The sequence below is a fragment of the Eulemur rufifrons genome, chromosome 1 (genome assembly GCF_041146395.1).
Source record: "Eulemur rufifrons isolate Redbay chromosome 1, OSU_ERuf_1, whole genome shotgun sequence".
In the NCBI taxonomy this organism is placed as follows: domain Eukaryota; kingdom Metazoa; phylum Chordata; class Mammalia; order Primates; family Lemuridae; genus Eulemur; species Eulemur rufifrons.
In genome coordinates this window covers 41,119,104-41,140,093 of record NC_090983.1, presented here as the reverse complement: position 1 = coordinate 41,140,093, position 20,990 = coordinate 41,119,104, and the positions used below count along the sequence as shown (strand labels likewise).

Genomic DNA, 20,990 nt, shown 5'->3' with positions numbered 1-20,990 from the left:
GGGGTAGTATTCAGATGTTCATCCACCTTCCAAGAAGAGGCAGAAAATTTTTAAAAAATATCAACCATAATTATATCATAAAAATTACTTTTTTGACTAATTCTTTTACATAAAATAGGCAAATCTTGAAGAGTTGACAAGGGAAATGTGTTTTCTTCATAAGTTTTAAGCAATCATTCAGAATTCAAATAGAATATATTCAATGTTATATTTCCAAATACCTAGATAAGAGTACTTAACATGCTCCCACCACATAGAAATGATAAATACATGAGGTGTTAGATATTCTAAATATCCTGACTTGATCATTGCACATCCTCCTATCCATGTAACAAAATATTACATATACCCTGTAAATATGTACAAATATTATATACCAATAAAATAGGATGCATTTGTTTGGATTTTATAAAAAAAAAATGTCCAGCTTTCTGGGCTAGTTCTTACACATGCTAGGAACTTACAGGAAGACCTTGAGAGCCAACTGGACCTGGTGGCCCAGTTTCACCTCTCTGCCCCTGAGGACCTTCAGGGCCTCGTGCCCCAGTAGGACCTGCTTCTCCCTAAAGGAGAGCAAAAGGAAATGTTAATTTAAGAAAAATACAAGAGTGGCATTATACAAAGTTATTGCTTATCTGGAATTTTACATTTTAAACCCATATATTTAAAGGCATCAAGAGCATAAACAGGTTTATCAGGGACTCACTTCCCACCCCCTTATTTGATGATGCTGGAGGCCTCTTCACTAGGAATATTTTCCATACCCCAATCTACAGTTACAGAATTCCTACACAGCCATCAGGGTCAGCTTAAGTTCCCATCCCCTAAACTGCTACAAAATCGAGAATTATTTTTTATCACATCTATCAGAATTTTTTAGTTATTACCTATTTAACATTTAAGATAATCTAGTTCTTACAAAAAAAGTAAGAATAGTTCTACACCAGGAACCAGCAAATAGCTCAAAGAATAAGAATAGATATTCTTATCCCTGCAGAGCTTACTTTTAATACGTTCTTAGATAAATATTCAAGTTTTTCAAGCCCATTTCTGTATAAATAGCAGAAGTATATTCAGACTGTTTAAACATCACAAATCAAATGAGAGAAGAAAATTGACCAGATCCGCTGCACTTGCAGGAGTTGTTTCTGTTCAATGTAAACCTAGGCACTTCAAGTGTATCAATGTATGTACCACATAATTGAAACCTGATGCAGTTATTAAAGAATAACCTAAATTATAACCAAATTATTTCCTAATATTTCTTAACCAAATATCAGCTATATTGTGTTGCAGGATTCAGATAATAGTTCTCCAAATGTGTCAGACTCACTGTAAAAACAGTCTATATAAAATTTCATACCATCATTACAAAACAAGATATTGTTTCCTCACTATATAAACAATAGAGAAAATCATATTTCATACCACAAGATATGATTTGATTTGTAAAAATCCATTTCCATTGACCTTCAAGAAAGCATGTATTCAGTAACGTGGAATAGACTTAAGTCTATTGTCCACTGTGAGTTGATTTTTGTGAGAGGTGAAAGGTGCACATCATGTTTCAATCTTCTACATGTGACTATCCAATTTTCCCAGCACCATTTATTGAATAAGGATTCTTTTCCCCAGCGTATATTTTTGTCTGTTTTGTCAAAGATTAGATGGCTATATGAGGATGATTTTATATCTGGGTTCTCAGTTCTGTTCCATTAGTCTATGTGTCTGTTCTTATGCCAGTACCATGTTGTTTTAGTTGCTATAGCCTTGTAGTATAGCTTGAAGTCTGGTAAATTGATGCCTCCCAATTTGTTCTTTTTGCTTAAGATTGCTTTTGCTATACAGGATCTTCTCTAGTTCCAGACAAAGCATAGAATTATTTTTTCTAGATCTGTGAAAAATGATGTTGGTACTTGAATAGGGATTGCATTGAATCTGTAGATTACTTTGGGTAGTATAGACATTTTAACAATGTTGATTCTGCTGACCCATGAGCACGATATGATTTTCTACCTGTTTATGTCTTCTGCTATTTCCTTCCTCAGGGTTTTGTAGTTCTCCCTGTAGAGGTCTTTCACCTCCTTAGTTAAATATATTCCTAGGTATTTTATTTTCTTTGTTGCTATTGTGAAGGGTATTGAGTCTTTGATGTGGTTCTCAGTTTGACTGTTGTTGGCGTATAGGAATGCTTCTGATTCCTGTACATTGATTTTGTAACCTGCGACTTTGCTGAATTTGTTTATCAATTCCAGTAGCCTCATGGCAGAATCTTTGGGGTTTTCTAGATAGAAGATCTAAGGCATGAAACTATAAGAATTATAGAAGAAAATGTTGGAAAAACTCTTATAGACATTGGCCTAAGCAAAGAATTTATGAACAAGACCCCAAAGGTAATCACAGCAACAGCAAAAATAAATAAATGGGACCTGATCAAATTAAAAAGCTTCTGCACAGGCAAGGAAACTATCACAAGAACAAACAGATAACCTACAGAATGGGAGAAAATATTCACATGCTACACATCTGATAAAGGGCTGATAACTAAAATCTATATAGAACTCAGGAAAATTAGCAAGAAAAAAATCAAACAACCTCATCAAGAAGTGGGCAAAGGACATGAACAGAAACTTTTCAAAAGAAGATAGACTAATGGCCAACAAACATATGAAAAAATGCTCAACATCTCTAATCATCAGAGGAATGCAAATCAAAACCACAATGAGATATCACTTATCTCCAGTGAGAATGGCCTTTATCAAAAAGTCCCAAAACAATAAATGTTGGCATGGATGCAGAGAGATACAAATACTCATAAACTGCTGGTGGGAGTGCAAACTAGTACAACTTCTGTGGAAAGCAACTCAAAGAGATACAAGTAGAACTACCATTTGATACAGCAATCCCATTACTGGGCATCTACCCAAAGGAAAAAAGGACATTCTATACAAAAGACATCTGCACTAGAATGTTTATAGTAGCACAATTCACAATTGCAAAGATGTGAAACAACCCAAGTGCCCATCAACACATGAGCAGATTAATAAAATGTGGTATATGTATACCATGGAGTTCTATTCAGCTACAAAAAACAATGGTGATCTAGCACCTCTTGTATTATCCTGGATAGAGCTGGAGCCCATTCTACTAAATAAAGTATCACAAGAATGGAAAAACAAGCACCACATATACTCACCATCAGATTGGTATTAACTGATCAACACTTATGTGCACATATAACATTCATCTTGTGTCAGGCAGGTGGGAGAGGGAAGGAAGGGATGGGTATATTCACACCTAATGGGTGCAGTGCACACTGTCTGGGGGATGGACATGCTTGAACCTCTGACTCGGGTGGGCCAAAGACAATATATGTAACCTAAACATTTATACCCCCATAATATGCTGAAATTTTAAAAAAAGTAAAGTCAAATACACCTGGGCATACACAAGCATCTAATGACCTTGACAACTTTTGGCAAGATGTAAGAAAAGCCACATATATTTTTAAATGAAAAACAAAAAAACCACTTCTTTGACAGAAATTAAAGGATATTTTTTAAAAGCAGCATTAAGAGCAGAGCAAAGTGGTCAAGGCAACCTAATAACAAATATTATTTTAAGCCAAGATAGTGATCCAGAGAACAAATAAATGCAGGATGCCTAGTTGAATTTTAATTCAGATAAACAACAAATACCTTTTAGTGGTTTTTCCCATGCAATAATTGGGACACACTTATAATAAAAGTTTATTCTTTGTTTATCAGAAATTTAAATTTGACTTGATTACTTTATTTTTTCTGGCATAGTGTGTACCTATATGGATCTAATCCTAGAGGGACCTGGAAAACTAATATTCTAAGCTTTAAGAGGCTCATAAGTATCAATAAAACATATTGAGTCCCTATTACCCTTCACTGAAATGCAAAGAACTGGATGTGGGAGTTTATTCTCCACCCGGAGAGCAAGAGACCATGGCAGAACTTTATAGGAAGAGCAGAATCCCAGCCAAAAGCAAAGATTCAGAAATTTTATAGTGTGGGGAGAGGCGGGAAGACAAAGATGGGGAAAATTTCGACAAAAACAATTTTGCTAGATGTTTGAGATTAATTAACCAGTTTTCATTAGCCAAAAACCAGTACAACAAAAATCCAGGAGGAGAGGGAAGTATGCAAGTGAACAGTTGTATAAACAGTGATTGCTAGTGTAGTTTAACTTCAGTAGAAAGAAACCTCTTTCTGCTAATTCATAGTCCTAGGCGTTGTGAGTATTCTTTCTTTATTTCCTTAGCCAGAACTCATTTTGAGGGTGTAGGATCTCACATGAAGAGACAAGGTATTTTGCAAGTTTTCATGGGGGTATATAGAAAATTTGGGGCCAGAGTCAGCCGGAGCAAGTTTGGGACTTCAGGGAGTAGATCAGAGTCAGAGGGGAACCTAAGAAGATCCCACTCGCTTGAGTACATGTTGAGTTCTCAGTGAAAGCAATGAAATGACTTAAGGCACTATTTTAAAGTGGCCCCATTCGTGTGGCACAAAGTTTAAAGATGATATTAGAGAGAGCTTACAAAATAATTTGACTTAATGATTCTCACATTTCAAAGAATATTTGAAATGGCAGCTACAGATTTTTTGCCAGGGGCGCTTGTTTCTGTTTAAATCTAATTTGAATAACACTACTAATAAGAAGCATGAACCTCTATTGCATCAGGAATTAGGCTAAGGTTTAACATAAATTGTCTCGTGTAATCCTCAACAAAATTCCACGAGGAAACAGGCTTGGAGGGACAAGATGACTGCCCGTGGCCACAGTCATTTTTGTACAGCAAAATCTTGTGAGGAAATTCCTTCTTCAAGAGGAAGAAATGATTGCCAAAGGGAAACTGGGTGTGAGAAGTCACCAAACATGTGTTGCTTAAAATTTAAAGTAGTGTTTTGAATTTATTCACTGGTTTAGCTAATATAATCTTAATATCTTCCTACTGTAATCCTTGAATTTATCCCAAAGTACTGAGAGAAAGGGCAAATTGTGATTCACTACAAATTTAAGTCATCCCAGCAGAATACTTGAATCCATTCGCACATGGAGAACCAAATACCTTCCCTGCCCACTCCTTTAACGGGGGTTGGGGGGTGTGCAGAGTGTTGGCAAGCACTGTGTGAAAGAACAGTCTTTGAACAACCTCTGATTTATTTTAACCTCCTATTGTTTAGAAAATTTTGCTGTTTATTACTCTCAGGCACTCTATCCAAGAATAGGGTTCCAATTCAGTTTAAAGCTCTTATTCCTTGTAGCTGTTTCAGTCATTTGGTGTTAGAGATCTAACATAACAGATGATTAGATATTATAATTGTATAAATATAAGTATTAATAATAATTCTTTAATTACATATTTTACAGTTTATTTCATTCTTTTTCCATTTACTTTTCCTCCTTCATAATGGATAATGAGCATATCCTAGGGTCTTTCCTTAGTTAAGAGTAACTTTCATACTCTCCAATTAATGCAATATCATTCTGCACCTGGGGACTCATGTAGTCAAGCAGAGTTAAATAGTGTATATTAACATCTTACCTTCATTCCAGGATTTCCTGGAAAACCAGAAGAGCCTGGTATCCCAAGAGGACCCTATTGAAACAAGACAGAAAATTAATCAGACATGTATTTAATTAGTATCTAATTATGTCATTTTTATACTTTGACATAATTTTGTATTTTGACACATAATGTAGGAATAATCCACTTTGTACTTTAAAAATCACAAAGATGATAGAGTGATTTTTATCATAAGTGCCTTTTGATATTGATCTAAAGTAGTGCTAAAAGACATATCTAATGGTATTAAACATGATAATTGAGCTACCCGATTGTAGCATATAAGATTAAGTCAGTCACAAACACAAATTGTTTGAAACAATAGCTTCTTAAGAGATGTATTTTGTGTTAACCAAGTAATAAAGACAGTTTTTAGAAAGTTACATTGTGTACCAAAATCTAGTACTTCATTCTATAAAAATGATGCTTCAGAATCATCAGGATATTTTAGAGTGATTCTTTTATTTATTTACCCTATCCTACATTTGAGAAGGCATATATCAAGTTTAAACCACTGATTTAAAGGCTGGATTTAAAAGAAATGAGTGGAAGAGGAATTTTATTCTAGGTTCTCCTGGTTCTTTGAGGATTGTATTTTAATTCCATCAGTTTTGAATTAAGAAAAGCCCTTTGAAAGTAGACTTATTTTTTATCCTATATTTTGTTTCCTTTTTATGAGTAACAAGGGAGAAAAGATCCTTGGGGCAAATAATTTTAATTACTATAATTATATTCTACTTTTGGCATATGAAAAGCTAAGAGCTTTAATTTTTTTCTTTCATAGTGTTTCAATATTAGCCCATGTTGATCATGAATATTCCTTCTCTCTCTCCCTCATATAAGATTTTCTTTCCATGCTGTTTTATTAGCACAATTTACTTTGTGTACTTGACTCAACTTTTGCTGTTTCAACAAGATAAAATTGTTCCTTGGACTATATATTTAGGACCATTTCTACCAACAACTTTGTGTTCCATTACTACAAAATTCTAATGAAAAAAAACATGGCTCTGGAAAATATTTTGTAAATACATTTCTGTATTTATAAAACACTACTTTTTGGCCTCATGCAACAGTTATTAGCATTGATGACCCTGTGGAATCATCTGTAGAGCTTTTAAAAATACTGATTTCTGAGTTCACCTCTAGAGATTATGTTTCAATTGCTTCAGGCATCAATATTTTTAAAAGCTTCACAGGTAATTCTAGTATGCAGCCAAAGTTGAGAACCACTGTTTTCATGAGTAGCAGATGAAGGTTACTAGATGATGCCTACACTATTAGTATGTATATTTTACTAGTAACCAGTCTCAATCATATATGGAATAATGTCTTCTAGATGTCATTATATCATCTTTTTGAAAATCAGGACACTATTAAAGTCACATAATTTTATGGGGAAAGAACATGTATGGATCAATTGCTCTATAGCTCAGAAAATACCTGAACTATGTCTTTAGGCTATTTTAATAAATTAATTTAGTTTTGTTTTTCTTGGAGAGATATAATTTAATTAACTTCGACAAAATAAAACTAGAGACTTTGATCAATGTCATTGGTTATAACCACAATCTACTTCTTCTCCACAGATCTTTTAGGATCCTTCATGCCTCTGGGCAACCCAGCAGTTAAGGAGCAACAATTGTGGTTATACACATGGGAGAACTATTGCAAGTAAGGGAAAGGGAAAAAGGGTATATGTTAGAAATTTGTCAAGTTAAAAATTTTTGCCTTTGTTTAAAATTTACTACCAGTAGACAACAAATGTTCAGATTTTCATATTCAAATGTGAGTTCAAGATTCATAATTTACAAGGATAACCTATGAAATATTGCAAGATTGTTTGGAGCAAAATACATTACCATTGTTAATACTGGGCATAAAAAGCACGGTATACAAAATATTATCACAACCTGAGACCTCACTGTTTCTCACTCCATGTTACACTTTTACTCTGGTGGCTTTATTTATTGCCTATATGTTAAAAATTCACAAATCTACATTTGCAATTCAAATCTCTATCCCAAGCTCCACTGTGGAATATCCTGTCACCAAATTAAACTCATTTCTTCCCATTCTAAACTCAAACTCATAAGCAATAGCCTGTTCCTCTTCCTGTATTTCTAATTTCAGATAAATTAGATCATCCACTGAACTCCTTAAACCAGAAAACTCCTTGGCCACATCCATTACAGTTTCTTAGCTCATTGATATACAATCTGTCTCCACTGCTACTGTGGTAACTTTAGTTCACGTCTTTATGATTTCTCTCTGGGATTATGCCAATTACATTCAAACTAATCCTTTAGTCTTATCCATTTTCATTTCATCTCTCCCATCACCAGCAGATGATCTTTCTGGTCATGAAGTTCCTATGCTTAAAGTCCCTGCATGATCTCTCATTAACTATTGTAGGAAAAAGCTCGAAAACTCTTTAACATAGTAAATATAGACTTTCATGATCTAACTCCTGCCTCCCAATCCGATTTTACCTTCCTAGCATACTCATGAGCTCACCATGTTTTTGCATCTATTCATCCTATGGGCCATGCTATATTTGTGTACATTTTATATACTCATCTTTCAAGACTTGGCTTGAAAGTTACTCCTTATTAAATCTTCCTTGATATCATCTTCCATTAGGTTTATAGATACCTCCTCCTCTATATTCCCTTATCTCCAGTTGTATTCTATGTTACGGCAATTAGCAATAGTATTATGCAACTATCTTAATTAATATATCTTTCTTCTTCAATAGAACAGTTTTGAACGGTAGGTAAGTATTGTATGTTTATCAGATTTTTATTCCAGGTATCTGTGAGTGCTCTGTAAATATTTATGAATGTACAAATGGAAAAATGAATGAATTAATTAATAAATTAATATGAAATTAATACACCTCACCATTGGTCCAGGTTTTCCAGGCATACCATGTGCACCTCGTTGTCCCTAATTAGGAGAAAAATAGACAACATAGTATAAGATTACATTTTATACTATATGTTCCTACAATTCATTGGCTTTACAAAAAAATTCCCCTGTTAAAAATTGAAGAATAAATATTAAGTTAACTGAAAACAACCCTAATTTGGTTAACAGGAATAAAAATACACATTTACACAAAATTGTTAAGGTAGTAATAAACACATCTATCCTTAGAGCAATAAAAATGTAACTGTTTACAATTATTCTTTTTATTTCAATGTATCACCTTCTATCATATGAGTTCAGAGACAATGAAAATTTGAACACCTCAACTTTCTTAATAGCCATATTAATTCAGAGGAGGAAAGTCTTCCTTGTAAAAACAAATAAAATGGGCAAGGTAAAGAAGCTGGATAGATGGGTTCCGCATGAATTAAATGAGCATCAGAAGAGAAATCATCTCGAAGCTTGCCTTTCTTTGCTGTCACGATATAAAGGCGAACCATTTCTACACCATATTGTGATGTGTAATGAAAAATGGATTCTTTTTGACAATCGCAAGTGTTTGGCACAATGGTTGGATAAAGATGAAATGCCGTAACACAGTCCAAAGCAGAATATTCATCAAAAAAAGCTAATGGTGTCTGTTTGGTGGTCCAGTGCTGGTGTTATCCACTACAGCTTCATGAAACCTGGTCAATCAATTACAGTGGATATCTACTGCAACCAGTTGGATGAAATGATGAGGATGCTTGAGATTAAGCAGCTGAGATTGGTCAACAGAGACAAGCCAATCCTCTTGCAAGATCACATGTCCCAAAGGACAAAGCTGTTCAAACTACAGAAGCTGGACTTGGAAACTCTCTGTCATCCACCGTATTCACCAGACCTTGCACCAACTGACTACCACCTCTTCCAGTCTTTGGACCACTTCTTGTAAGGAAAAGTATTCAATTCTCAACAAGCTGGGGAAAATGCCTTTCACAATTTCATCACCACTTGCTCTCCGGGCTTCTTTGTTGCTGGCATAAGCAAGCTACTGTTAAGATGGCAAAACCGTGTCAATAGTTTGGGCACATTCTTTGATTAACTGTACTGCTTCTTGTTTTACATAATAAACTAAACTTTTGATTCGAAATAGGACATTTCATATTTAATGACCTAATAACTGGACTCAAGAAGCACTATTTCTCATAAAAAAGATATTATACATCTATAAGACCTAAACAACAGGTAGAGGCAGGATCCAAGAAAGAATATATGGGTCTTGGTCCTGAAAGTGCTGGATCAAAAAGGAAAGTATATAAAGTTAGAGAACTTTAATGATATGGAAGCACTCCCCCACGACCCACCATTTAACACCCTGGGAAGAACTCTGGGAGATAGTAATAATTTGGGAGATGATTGTTGGAAACTCTAAAGAGCAATGGCCTACACTGAGGTAGAAATATCAGAAATGGCTTTGCAGATGATGGAAGAAAGCACAGAAAAGTGAACATACTAGATTGGCTGTACCATGTAAGGCTAGATAAGCCAATAGCTAACTATATTCTACAATATTCTCTATATCCCCATAGCACACTTTCCTTACCAAAGTGATAAGGAATGACCTGGTGACAGGGTCTTACCCTTTCCAAACCAGTGCCCTGACTTTGGTACTAGTGAGAAGCTCTGGGGTGGCAGTCCTACCTGGGCTATGGGTAATAGTAGGGGATGTTGTAAACCTGGAATTCCTAACAGCAATGGGAATAATAGGATCTTGAAATAATAGAGGCAAGGTGGTTGTCCTTAATTGTCAGAAGCAAAGTAAGTACAATGTAATGAACTACAAAATTAAAATATTAGCCAGTATAGCCCAACCTTCAGAGGGTTGTGAAAAGAATTAGAATATGCTCCCTATCCAGGTTCAAGGTACATAAGAGTTGGCAAGAATATTTCTCAATCTTTACAATTAAAATGAATCAAAGACAGTTAATCAGGAGGTTCAGTTCTTTCAAAGTGTTTACTCACAGTATTAATACCTACTTGTTAGGATTATGATGAACATAAAGTAAAATGCTTGGAAGAATATTTGGCACATAATAAGTCCTTGATACATGTTTGCTAGTATTATAATTTTATTACTGTCCAAAGCCCATGTTTTTCTATGGACTATATTCCATGGTCTTATGTGTTCATTGTTTCCTTTTTCTCTCTCTTTTTTTATTTCAGAATATTAGGGGGGTACAAATGTTTTGGTTACATGAATTGCTTTTGCAAAGTTTGAGTCAAAGTTGTAAGTGTGTCCATCACCCATATAGTGTGCATCGTACCCATTAGGTGTGAATTTACCCATCTGCTTCTCCCGCCCCGGCACCTGCTTGATTTCTGTTAAACTTTACTACCATATGTGCACATGAGTGTTGATCTGTAAGTTTCAATGTAGTAGTGAGTACATATGGTTTTTGTTCTTCCATTCTTGTGATACTTCATTTAAAAGGATGGTGTCCAGTTCCATCCAGGTTGTTACAATGGTGTTAGTTCACCATTTTTTTTTCTTAATTTTTGTATTAAAATATAAGTAGACAACAAATGTACTGTGGTTATGTAAGATGTTAACATTAAAGCCAGGTGAAGAGTATAGGAAAACTCTCTATACTATCTTTTCAACTTTTCTGTAAACCTAAATTTATTCCAAAATAAAAATTTTAAAAGTAGGTGATTAGTACCGTTAATCTTCACACTTGATCTTAGCCGAAAGGCTAAGAAGCGATAATACTATTAATCTCATTTAAAAGGCATATTCAGTAAAGCAAGTCTAAAAAAGATTTAAAATACACATCTCAGCAATATAAATAAAAGTGGGTATACTTACAGGAGCACCCTGTGGGCCAAGTCTCCCTCTCTCTCCTGGCATTCCCCTCGGACCCTGTAGATGAGAATAAAAGTATCTCTTGAAGTATCTAATTTGAACTATAGGTAGTATAGTTGTAAATCTACTACTTAATCCAATTCAAACTCAATATAATTAGTCACCAAGCACTAGTATTTTTAGCAGCAATGTTGGGTTTGAAAAACTATCCACCTGTGGAGATACATAACCTACTGTCTCTTACAAAAATAAATTTAACCTACCTCTAATGGTATGAATCTACAATAATACCGATTTGATCACTCAGTATAAAAAAAAGAATAAGGGCATTCAACAGTTAAGAAAAACAATGAAACGTAGGAATCCTTTTTCATTACAATGGCTCAATTCTCTTGGTGTGCTTGTCCATCAGCTGGTAATCAAGATTATTCCACCAGCTAACATTTGTTCTCCGTGTCTTTTTATTTTTTCATTTAAATATTCTTTTAACATAATCTAAAAAGCAAAGAAATATAATCTTAGAAATATAAGAAACAAGGAAATCGATACATACCAGAGGACCCATGGCACCCATTTGACCGGTAGGGCCAGCTTCACCCTAAAGCAAAAATTAGATTACATTACAGTGTGAGAAACCTACAATTGATATTCGCATCACTTTGTTCCATGTATGTATAATTCTAAAGGTATAATATTTTCAGAGAACATATGAAAGGTGTAATTTCAATGAAGAATCTCAGAATTTTATTTTATTACTAATTCCCAAAATGCAATAAAAAAAGTAGTTTCTATAGAAATAAGTCTAAACTAAAATTAGGGATTTAAACAACAGTGATGGAAACTATCACACCTACCCACAGTAATTAGTATCAAAAAGGTACCTATGTGTCTATGTCTGATATGTCTCAAGTAAAACTTTACAAAGCTAAAATTGACCGTAATACTCACTTAATATTCTTTATAGGAGACTTAGAAATAAAAATTTTAAAGTCAAATGCTTTTGTGTGTGTGTGTATATATAATATTTATATAATATATATATATATATATATATATCATGATGCTTCCCAAAGGTTCTGGTATTAAAAAGGTACTACAGAACAAGGCTAATAAACTATCTAAACTGCTCAGATATTTTTAAAGAAAACAAATGAATGTCTTTTAAAAGATGGATTCATAGCACCATCTTCACATAAATACATCTGTCTTACATTGGCAGAAACCCAGTGCCATGGTGGCTATTCGTGGTGGCATAGTAAGGTCTTGTCACCTAACCTGGTTAAGGAATTGCCACTCATCTATGAAAACTTATACTTATTGGCCTAACCATTTGGTTCTGAGACATTTGTAGGTACTTGAAGCAGAGCTGAAATGCTATAGTGAGGTTTCACTGAGGTATTATATAATTACCTTGGAACCAGTTGCTCCAACTTCACCTTTAGGGCCTTCAAGACCTTTGTGTCCCTAAGAAGAAAAATATAAACTTGTATTTGCATCTTGTTTCATAAATTCTCAAAAATATACAAGAAGAACCAAAAATAAGCTCATGGAAAGTTCCTTATGAAAAGAAATCTCAAATTGAAAGTTGTTGCTCAAAATATTTTTAAATTCTCAACCTTTCTGGAAAATTTACTCAAAGACAAGTAATGTAAGTTTTTCACTTTTAAATAACATTTTCAACTTACAATGTTCTCACCTTTCAAACAATTATGACTTCATAGAAATTTAGTCTATAGCTACAAACAAAAAAACTTACAGTAGCTTTAAAGGAAACACACAGTTATAGAGTTCATATAGTTATAAAATATGAGCTATATTCAGGGTGATATTCAAAATATTTGAAAACTAATATGGCAGCAAACATTCTAATCAGAAGCTCAACTGCTCAAAACAGAGGCTAGTCAGTGTACACTGATTGAATATCAGTCTTACTTTCTGACAGATATTAATAGATACAGATAGATTCTGCATATTTATACAACATATTAATAGAATGGTTGCATATTAATGATCTTGAATTATTAAAAAGCATTCTATTACCTTCCACTTCTGGGTAGACTGGGCCCCTGCTGTGACCTAACGCACTCTCTACTTGTATCATGTCACTTTTTCGACTCTGCAGTAATTGTCTACTTTCTCATCTGTACCCCTTATCAACCTGCAGCTGCAGGCCAGAGACTTTTCTCATTCATCACTATATCCTCTTTGGTAGCACAGTATCTGGCACATAGCAAGAACTTAAAATGTATTTCTTTATAGAATCAAATGAAATTCAATGGAAACATAAAAAAAGCATTGTGAGTTCAGTAACTACAGATAAATACTGCAACCACAGCCAATGAAGGACAACTGATAAATGGAATTATAAACATTTCGAAGGTAATGCTCCAGAGACCCTACTCAGTAGACCACAATATCTGAGGATGACAATGGATTGAACTTACTCGGTGACCCTTCAGGCCTGGAAGACCAGGTGCCCCAGGAAAACCTCGAGCTCCCTAGGGAGAAAAATTAGATAAGACGTCTTAGAGTCATTAAGCTTAATATACTTTTTTTCCCCAAAAAAATATCTGCTACACAGTTTTTCACCCATATACTAAAGAAGATAAAAAAGCAGTATGCTTTTGTCTGTCAAAACATATCTGGGTGATCATAAAATAGCAAAGTACACATGCTGTTAGAAACAGAAAAATGACATATTAAGACATGGATTAATGTCATATATTGATCTGATGACATTTTCAAATTTTCAAATGATATTGTGTTATAATTAGCAGCAGAAAAACAACAAGAAAATAAGCATGAATCAACAGGTTTAGTGACTGAATTGACTAGGCCATGATATAGGAAAAAAAAATCTGGAGAGAAATTTAAGAGAAAATATGTTTTCCCTCCTTTACATTGTGCTTTATTTGTGATAGAGAGTAAATGCATTTGTAGCAAACCAATGTGTTTTTTCTCTGAACTTTCGAAAATTGGCAGCAGAATGTGACAGGAAGGATAGAATTACAATGTGATCAGGAAAAATTTTTAAATGAAATGTTTAGGAGAGGCTTTATAGATTAATGATTGTTTAAAAAACTAAATGAGGAAATAAAATATCCAACAGAAAGGAAGGTCAGGAGATATGAGAATGGCTATGTTTCTTGACTCAATAATTTCTTAATTTGTGCTAATTCCATCCATCTTTCACCTAATCATATTAAATAAAAACACAATAGAAATACAATAGAAAATCAAATCCAATGGGATGATTATTTTTAAATGATGCTTGGAACATTTTCCTTATACTCTCAAAATAGATGAAGACCCGGTGACTTAATTATTTACTTATGTTCATTGCCTACATTAATTTGCTTTTGCATTGAATTACCATTACCTCTGCCACCAGTAGACTGAGCACCTTGATAGCATAGATTGATGCTATCGATTATTATCAATTATTATTAATCTCCAAATCCCTGGTACTTAGCCTTATGCCTGGTTAGTGGGCATTCAATAATGTTTTTAATTCTCATAGCACTTTACCTAAACCTTTCTTAAGGAACTTCTCTTGTCTTAGCACACTCTTACACAGATAGCAAAATCCTTCTGCACTGCAAATCATAGGCTTCATTCGCTACTTACTAAATGACTGAATAAGCAACTCAATAAATGAAATTCATATGGTAAAATCAAAGCAATAATTCCTCCATGACCTCTTGAGGGGAAAATATTTCTTTAGTGTTTTAGGGGGGTATCACGGTTATGATACATCAAATCATGCTCTCTGAACAAATGACGTCCCACTAATTCTTCTGTTTACATAACCCTGCTTAGGAATTCTTTCACATCAAGAACTCCCTTTAAGTTTTTCAGCTGAAATGCTCCCTTTTACTGAGATCTGTCTCTTCATCCAGAGCAGGCAACTCGGTACACGCCCATCTAAGCCTATAGGGGAATTACTGAGCTATGTTATTTCAAATAATTAGTAACCTTCAGCTTTTACGGTCTCTGAGGGAAATTCTCATGTGATTACATATCCCTAATATAACAAGAAAATGAACCAGATGTTCTGATGCTCATAAAAAATTCTCATTCTGCTGACCCAGGACTGTCATTACAGCACAATCACACACTGCATCGAGCTTGCAGAGTGCATCTGGGCTGTGCTGGCAGGGCACCTCTCCTCCCACGGAGGGCCCACACTGTGAGCATGTGCAAGAGGGCAACAGGACGCAGGAGGTTCAAGCTGGCATTGGTCAAAAAGGACATCTGCGCAAATGACTAAACCTCATGCCTTTGTCAGCCCTTACTTCCAAGGCTGATGGGGGGAGGAAAGGAAAGAGAGCAGGGAGCTGGGGGATTGGTTTTATGTTTGAAACTAAATAATCCTTAGAGTTCTGTAAATTCCCATAAAAGATAAGCATTCATTTGTTTTTAAAAATTCCTAGCATTAAACCTCATCAACTTTCAGAAAATAAACAGAGTAATGTAGTACTGTTATACTGAGTGGTGGAAACATTAGGAAATTATAGGAAATATAATAACTAGGAGGCTGAATGTTTAAGGACTGTTGGGGTGGTGAAACCCAATGAATACGAATGTTCAAGAAAGATTTTTGCTTGTTTATAATTCTCTAATTTTCTCCCATGGCCTGGGTAGCGCATTCCAGGAAAGGGCCTAGCAAAGTAATGCAAGTGACAACAGACAGGTGGGTTCAGAGTGTGGCAAAGTGGCCCCAGTCCTGAGTTCTGGCCATGCGGGTTGCCACGGACCCACCCTTTTAGTGAGCCAAGGAAGGAGAAAGCAGCTGTGTTAGGAGGGCTGGCAATCAGCATATCTTGTCAGGAAAGTTTAGGGCCCAGACTATTCATCAAGAATTTCAGCCAACATTGGGGTTTGGAGAGCAGCCAAAGAGGCTTCCTGTCCACAATATATAGTCCCTTGCTGATAAAAAAACAAGTCAACAAACTTTTCTTCCCAAATGTTATTTAGATACTTGGGACAATACAAAATAAAAATATTAAAAAGATAAAGCAGGACTGAGATGTGAGTTGTAAATAGGTCAGGCTGGTGACTAATTTTCTGAAAAAATTTTCCTCTTTTCTGAATAGCCTAAAAATTTGATACTCAGTTTGGAGAGTACTCATGTTAGGTCACAACATAATTCTCTGACTTTAGGAGGGCTACTTATATGGTGCCAATGCGGGGAGGTGGAGTTAGCTATCACTCCAGCAAATGTTCTGTGGCATTTTCCATTTTGATGGAAGGAAGCACTGCTCGGCTGTCTTCATTTACTTAGTGTCTAAAACATGTGCATACAATGAACTGCAAGTTAATTTTGATGTTCTTTATTTTTTTGAAGTTTGTCTTTATGTCATATATGACAAGTATAAACTTACCGGAGATCCTGTAAATCCCACTTCACCAGTATTTCCATTTCTACCAGGTTCACCCTTTATGAAAAAATGCAAGGGGTGGGGGAGGCAAAGAAGGATTAAAAGTTCTTGCCTGAGACTAAAAGGCAGATAAAAAGTCTTCTTCAGAAAGCTTATGTACAATGCTCTAGCAATGTAAAAAAATAAAATAAAATAAAACTAGGCTCTATTCCTGATATCAGTCTATTCTAACAAGGTAGTCTGTGATGCTTTCATTAATTTATCCAGAGGAAGAAATGGATATAAATTATCCTGGTCTGATCTAGCTCACCATTTCATGAACACAAAAATTTACACACACACATACACACACACACACATACACGCACATATATGCTATAAAATTCTAGATGACCACATGACACTGAATTCAGGCATTGTTTCTTAAAATACTACTGGTTATTTCTTTCCTTATGATAAAAAAAAGAACTAGTAGAGATATTTTCTCAAAGGCCAATTAATGTAATCTTCTTAAGTAAATCTTATGACTCACAAAGAGAAAACACTTACTTGGTTTAGTATCACATAGAAATTAACGGCCTATCCATAATCTTATCCTCAACTTTGGTACAACTAGAGAATCTAGAAAAGTAAGTTTGTTATTGCACACTGTTCTCTGATAACATGTTCTTAATGTTAAAATCTGGATTTGAGTCTTAACTTTAATTAAAAATCCAATTGAAGAAATCACTTTTTCAGCCTTGGGGAGCCATATTGACACTATACTACTAACACATTTAAAAAATTCCCATGCAATGAAGACCTCAGAATGATGTATTGCCATCAGAGCAATGTATTTTTTCTTTCATATCATTTCAGTGATTTCACCAGTGAAGGTTGTAGCTATTGTGACAACAATTCTAGTATCTCACAGAGAAATCTTGATGGAAAGCCTGAGGAATGCAGGGAGATACAGTACTTAATAATGTTACACTACCAAAATTAAGAGCCCTAGATATTTATAAAATTCTGCCCTGCATTTTCCAGTTTATACGAAATTTAATGGAAGCTAAAAGGGTGAGGAAATTAAATTGAATTAATGCAGAACATTCTCGTTAGCTCCTTTTTAGACACTTCAAAACTTCAAAGCAAGATGGAGAAAGGTAACTTACATCTTCCCCAGGTTTCCCTGGAGGGCCCTCTGGTCCACGTGCACCAATTGGACCCTAATAACAAAACAAAACAAAACAAAACAAAACAAAAGGAAATAAGGAATATTTACCTCCAACTGCCAATGATATAATCCATAATATTGATGAGACAAATAAAAAATATCAGAGAAAACAGTTCTAGTAATGTTTTGAATTTTATGTTATATCCCTCAGACCATGTGCTCAACAGAAAAGAAAAGTTTAATCGCACAAATGCAAATATCTCAGTACTGTCTACGGAGCATATTCAAAGCCTTTGAATTTAAAGACTCTGCCCCAAGAAACATGTAGCTTAAGTACAGTCTATAGAACAGGATTCCCAATCTGGATGGTTATTTCTTGCTACATTAGAGAGGATCTGAGAAAATAAATAACTCGTTATTTGAGATCATTATAATGGTGGACCCATATGTAACTGGGTCTACATGCTTACTTGACATTTACCATTGGTCCAGGTTCGCCAGGTTCACCAGGAGGTCCTGAAGGTCCTGCGCTACCCTGAAATTGAGAACAAATTATATATACAAACCAAATAAAAATAGAAGACTAAATCCTATACTCCCTGCAATATAGATTGTAGTTGTTCAGACTGCTGGCTCTGCCACTTTCCAGCTATGTGATTTTGGGCAAGTTATTTAATCTGTCTATAACTCAGTTTCCTAATCTAAAAATGAGAATAATAGTACTTCATTAAGCTGTTATGGCTTTTTAGATAATTAATGCATGTTAAGAACCTAGAAAACTGCTGGCACAGAGTGAGGGAGTGCTCAATCAACGGTAGTTATCATCATCATCATCTTTTTCATCACCATTATCAACTAATTTTTCTATTCACTAATAGCTGAAAGTAAAACTTCACACACACAATAATGACAGGACGGTAACCTTGACTGAACTAAAGATTATTTTCCTTCTTTCTTTTAAAAATTTTTTTACTAATGCCTGTTAAATTGCTATAAAAATAAAACAGCTCTACATTACTATTTTATTGGTATTTGATAGGTGTAGAAAGAAAGTATAAAGTATTATGTTCTTCCTAATGATTCCATGGAGCAATCACTTTGTTATTTCTAACAAACCACATGGTGATGGACTTCTATGATCTGATTTCAGAGCCTTGGCACTGGCTTATAACCAATTTTGAGAATTTTTCATGATGTGAGATAATATACTGTTATTTCAGAAGCAAAGGCACATAATTCTTGGTATTGTAGGTCAGTCACATGAAGAACTCAGATGATAAAAATTTAGCCCCATGAAGAAACCTTGAAAAAAATATTGCTTATGTTTCTAAGTGAATACAAATTATTTAAAACAGCCCATTCAAAGTAAGCATTACAATATAGAATTTCAAGGTCAGCCAAAAGCAGTCATGGCAAAGACTTACTTGCTGTCCTTGTAAACCTTGTGGTCCTCTTGGGCCAACAGGACCCTTAAAAACAAATAAGAAAAAAAATTACATAGTATTCATCACAACTGTGTCAAATATTTCAAAAGTGTTGAATCAGCTTTAGAATCTGGAAAAGTAAAGCTTTAATGAGGGGATGATGACATTCTCCATCTGCACTCACTTGGAAGGCAGCTAAATTCAAAGAGATTAAAGCTTAGGCAACATTTGGGATGGTTTTATACATACTCTCAGTGTCATAAAGAGAAATAAACAATATGCCTGTACACACTCAATGTCTTTAGGACAAGAACACCCACGTGTGTAAAGCAGCAGTCTCCAACCTTTTTGGCACCGGAGACCGGTTTCAGGGAAGACAATTTTTCCACTGAAGAGGGGAGGAGGGGATGCAGGGGGCGGCCTGGAGGGGATGGTTTCGGGATGATTGAAGTGCATTCCATTTATCGTGCAGTCAGACCTCTCTGCTAATGATAATTGGTATTTGCAGCCGCTTCCCAGCGCTGGCATCATTGCCCCAGCTCCACCTCAGATCAGGCATTAGATTTTCATAATGGGCATGCAACCTATATTTTTTGTATGCGCAGTTTATAGTAGGGTTCCTGCTCCTATGGGAATCTAATGCCCCCGCCCACAGGACAGGAGGTGGAGCTCAGGCGGCGATGCTAGCGATGGGGAGCAGCTGTAAACACAGACGAAGCTTCGCCTGCTCACCGGGGCCATTCACCTCCTACTGTGCAACCTGGTTCCTAACAGGCCACTGACCTTACGGGTCTGCAGTCTGGGGTTGGGGACCACAGGTGTAAAGCGTGGTTCTGTTAAACCAGAACATCCGAATAAAGTAAAATCCTGGCAAGCACAAAGTAATTATTAAACTGCCTATTTAATTCTTCAGCTTCCCAGCAGATAACTCTTATAACTTAAAAAAATAATTTGAATTAAAAGTTTATGAAACCATCAACAGTAATGACTAGATTATTTTGTCTGTTTAGAATTATCTGGAGCACTGAGTATTCTGTGCTATTTCTTTTTTTTCCACAACATACGGGGCAAGTATCCACACAGACTTTTCTTTCCTCATTTAAACATGAAGTGATTACACTCAGGAGTCACAAAGGGAAGAAAAGGAAAATGCAATTTTAGAAAATGTGTTACTATATGTCTGTTATAATTTTTTAAAGGTCACACTTTTAAAAAAATCAACTTTATTCTTATGGCAAAAAACTTAACTTTTTATATTGAATGGATCAGATACTTGAGCTAGTAAGAAAATAAAGGTTTCATTTAAAAAATAAACATATATAATTTAAACTCCAAACTGATAAAAACTTATATACCTTAGAAAAAATATTCCAAGATAATGATTACATGATGTCATACCACCACTAGTAACTTTAAAATATACAAATGAACAATGTTTAAAATAATCATAATGCTGGCCTAAATGATGGGTAGAAGGAGTGGTTATCTATGGGGTCTGACTTTACACTTCCTATTGCTTGTAATTTCATTAATCTGGAATGCTTTTGAATTATGTTATGAGCAAAAAAGCCTGAGAGAGTTGGTTTGAAAGCGTTAATTCATTCAGTAAGATTGCATTGCTCCCAGGTGAATAAGACTGCAAATACTCAGGTGAAAGTAC

General features: G+C 35.0%; 1 protein-coding gene across 1 annotated transcript in view; it reads right to left on the bottom strand.

Annotated features, from left to right (window-relative positions):
• COL5A2 (collagen type V alpha 2 chain) overlaps positions 1-20,990 on the bottom strand; it is a 143,674-nt gene that overhangs the window by 32,297 nt on the left and 90,387 nt on the right. Inside the window, exons 9-19 of the mRNA XM_069491244.1 lie at positions 19,331-19,375; positions 18,388-18,441; positions 17,905-17,958; positions 16,757-16,810; positions 13,817-13,870; positions 12,783-12,836; positions 11,926-11,970; positions 11,376-11,429; positions 8,501-8,545; positions 5,576-5,629; positions 465-563 (exon numbers count right to left, since the gene is read on the bottom strand). Of these exons, the coding sequence (XP_069347345.1) occupies positions 465-563; positions 5,576-5,629; positions 8,501-8,545; positions 11,376-11,429; positions 11,926-11,970; positions 12,783-12,836; positions 13,817-13,870; positions 16,757-16,810; positions 17,905-17,958; positions 18,388-18,441; positions 19,331-19,375 (612 nt within the window). The remainder of the gene's footprint in view (positions 1-464; positions 564-5,575; positions 5,630-8,500; positions 8,546-11,375; positions 11,430-11,925; positions 11,971-12,782; positions 12,837-13,816; positions 13,871-16,756; positions 16,811-17,904; positions 17,959-18,387; positions 18,442-19,330; positions 19,376-20,990) is intronic.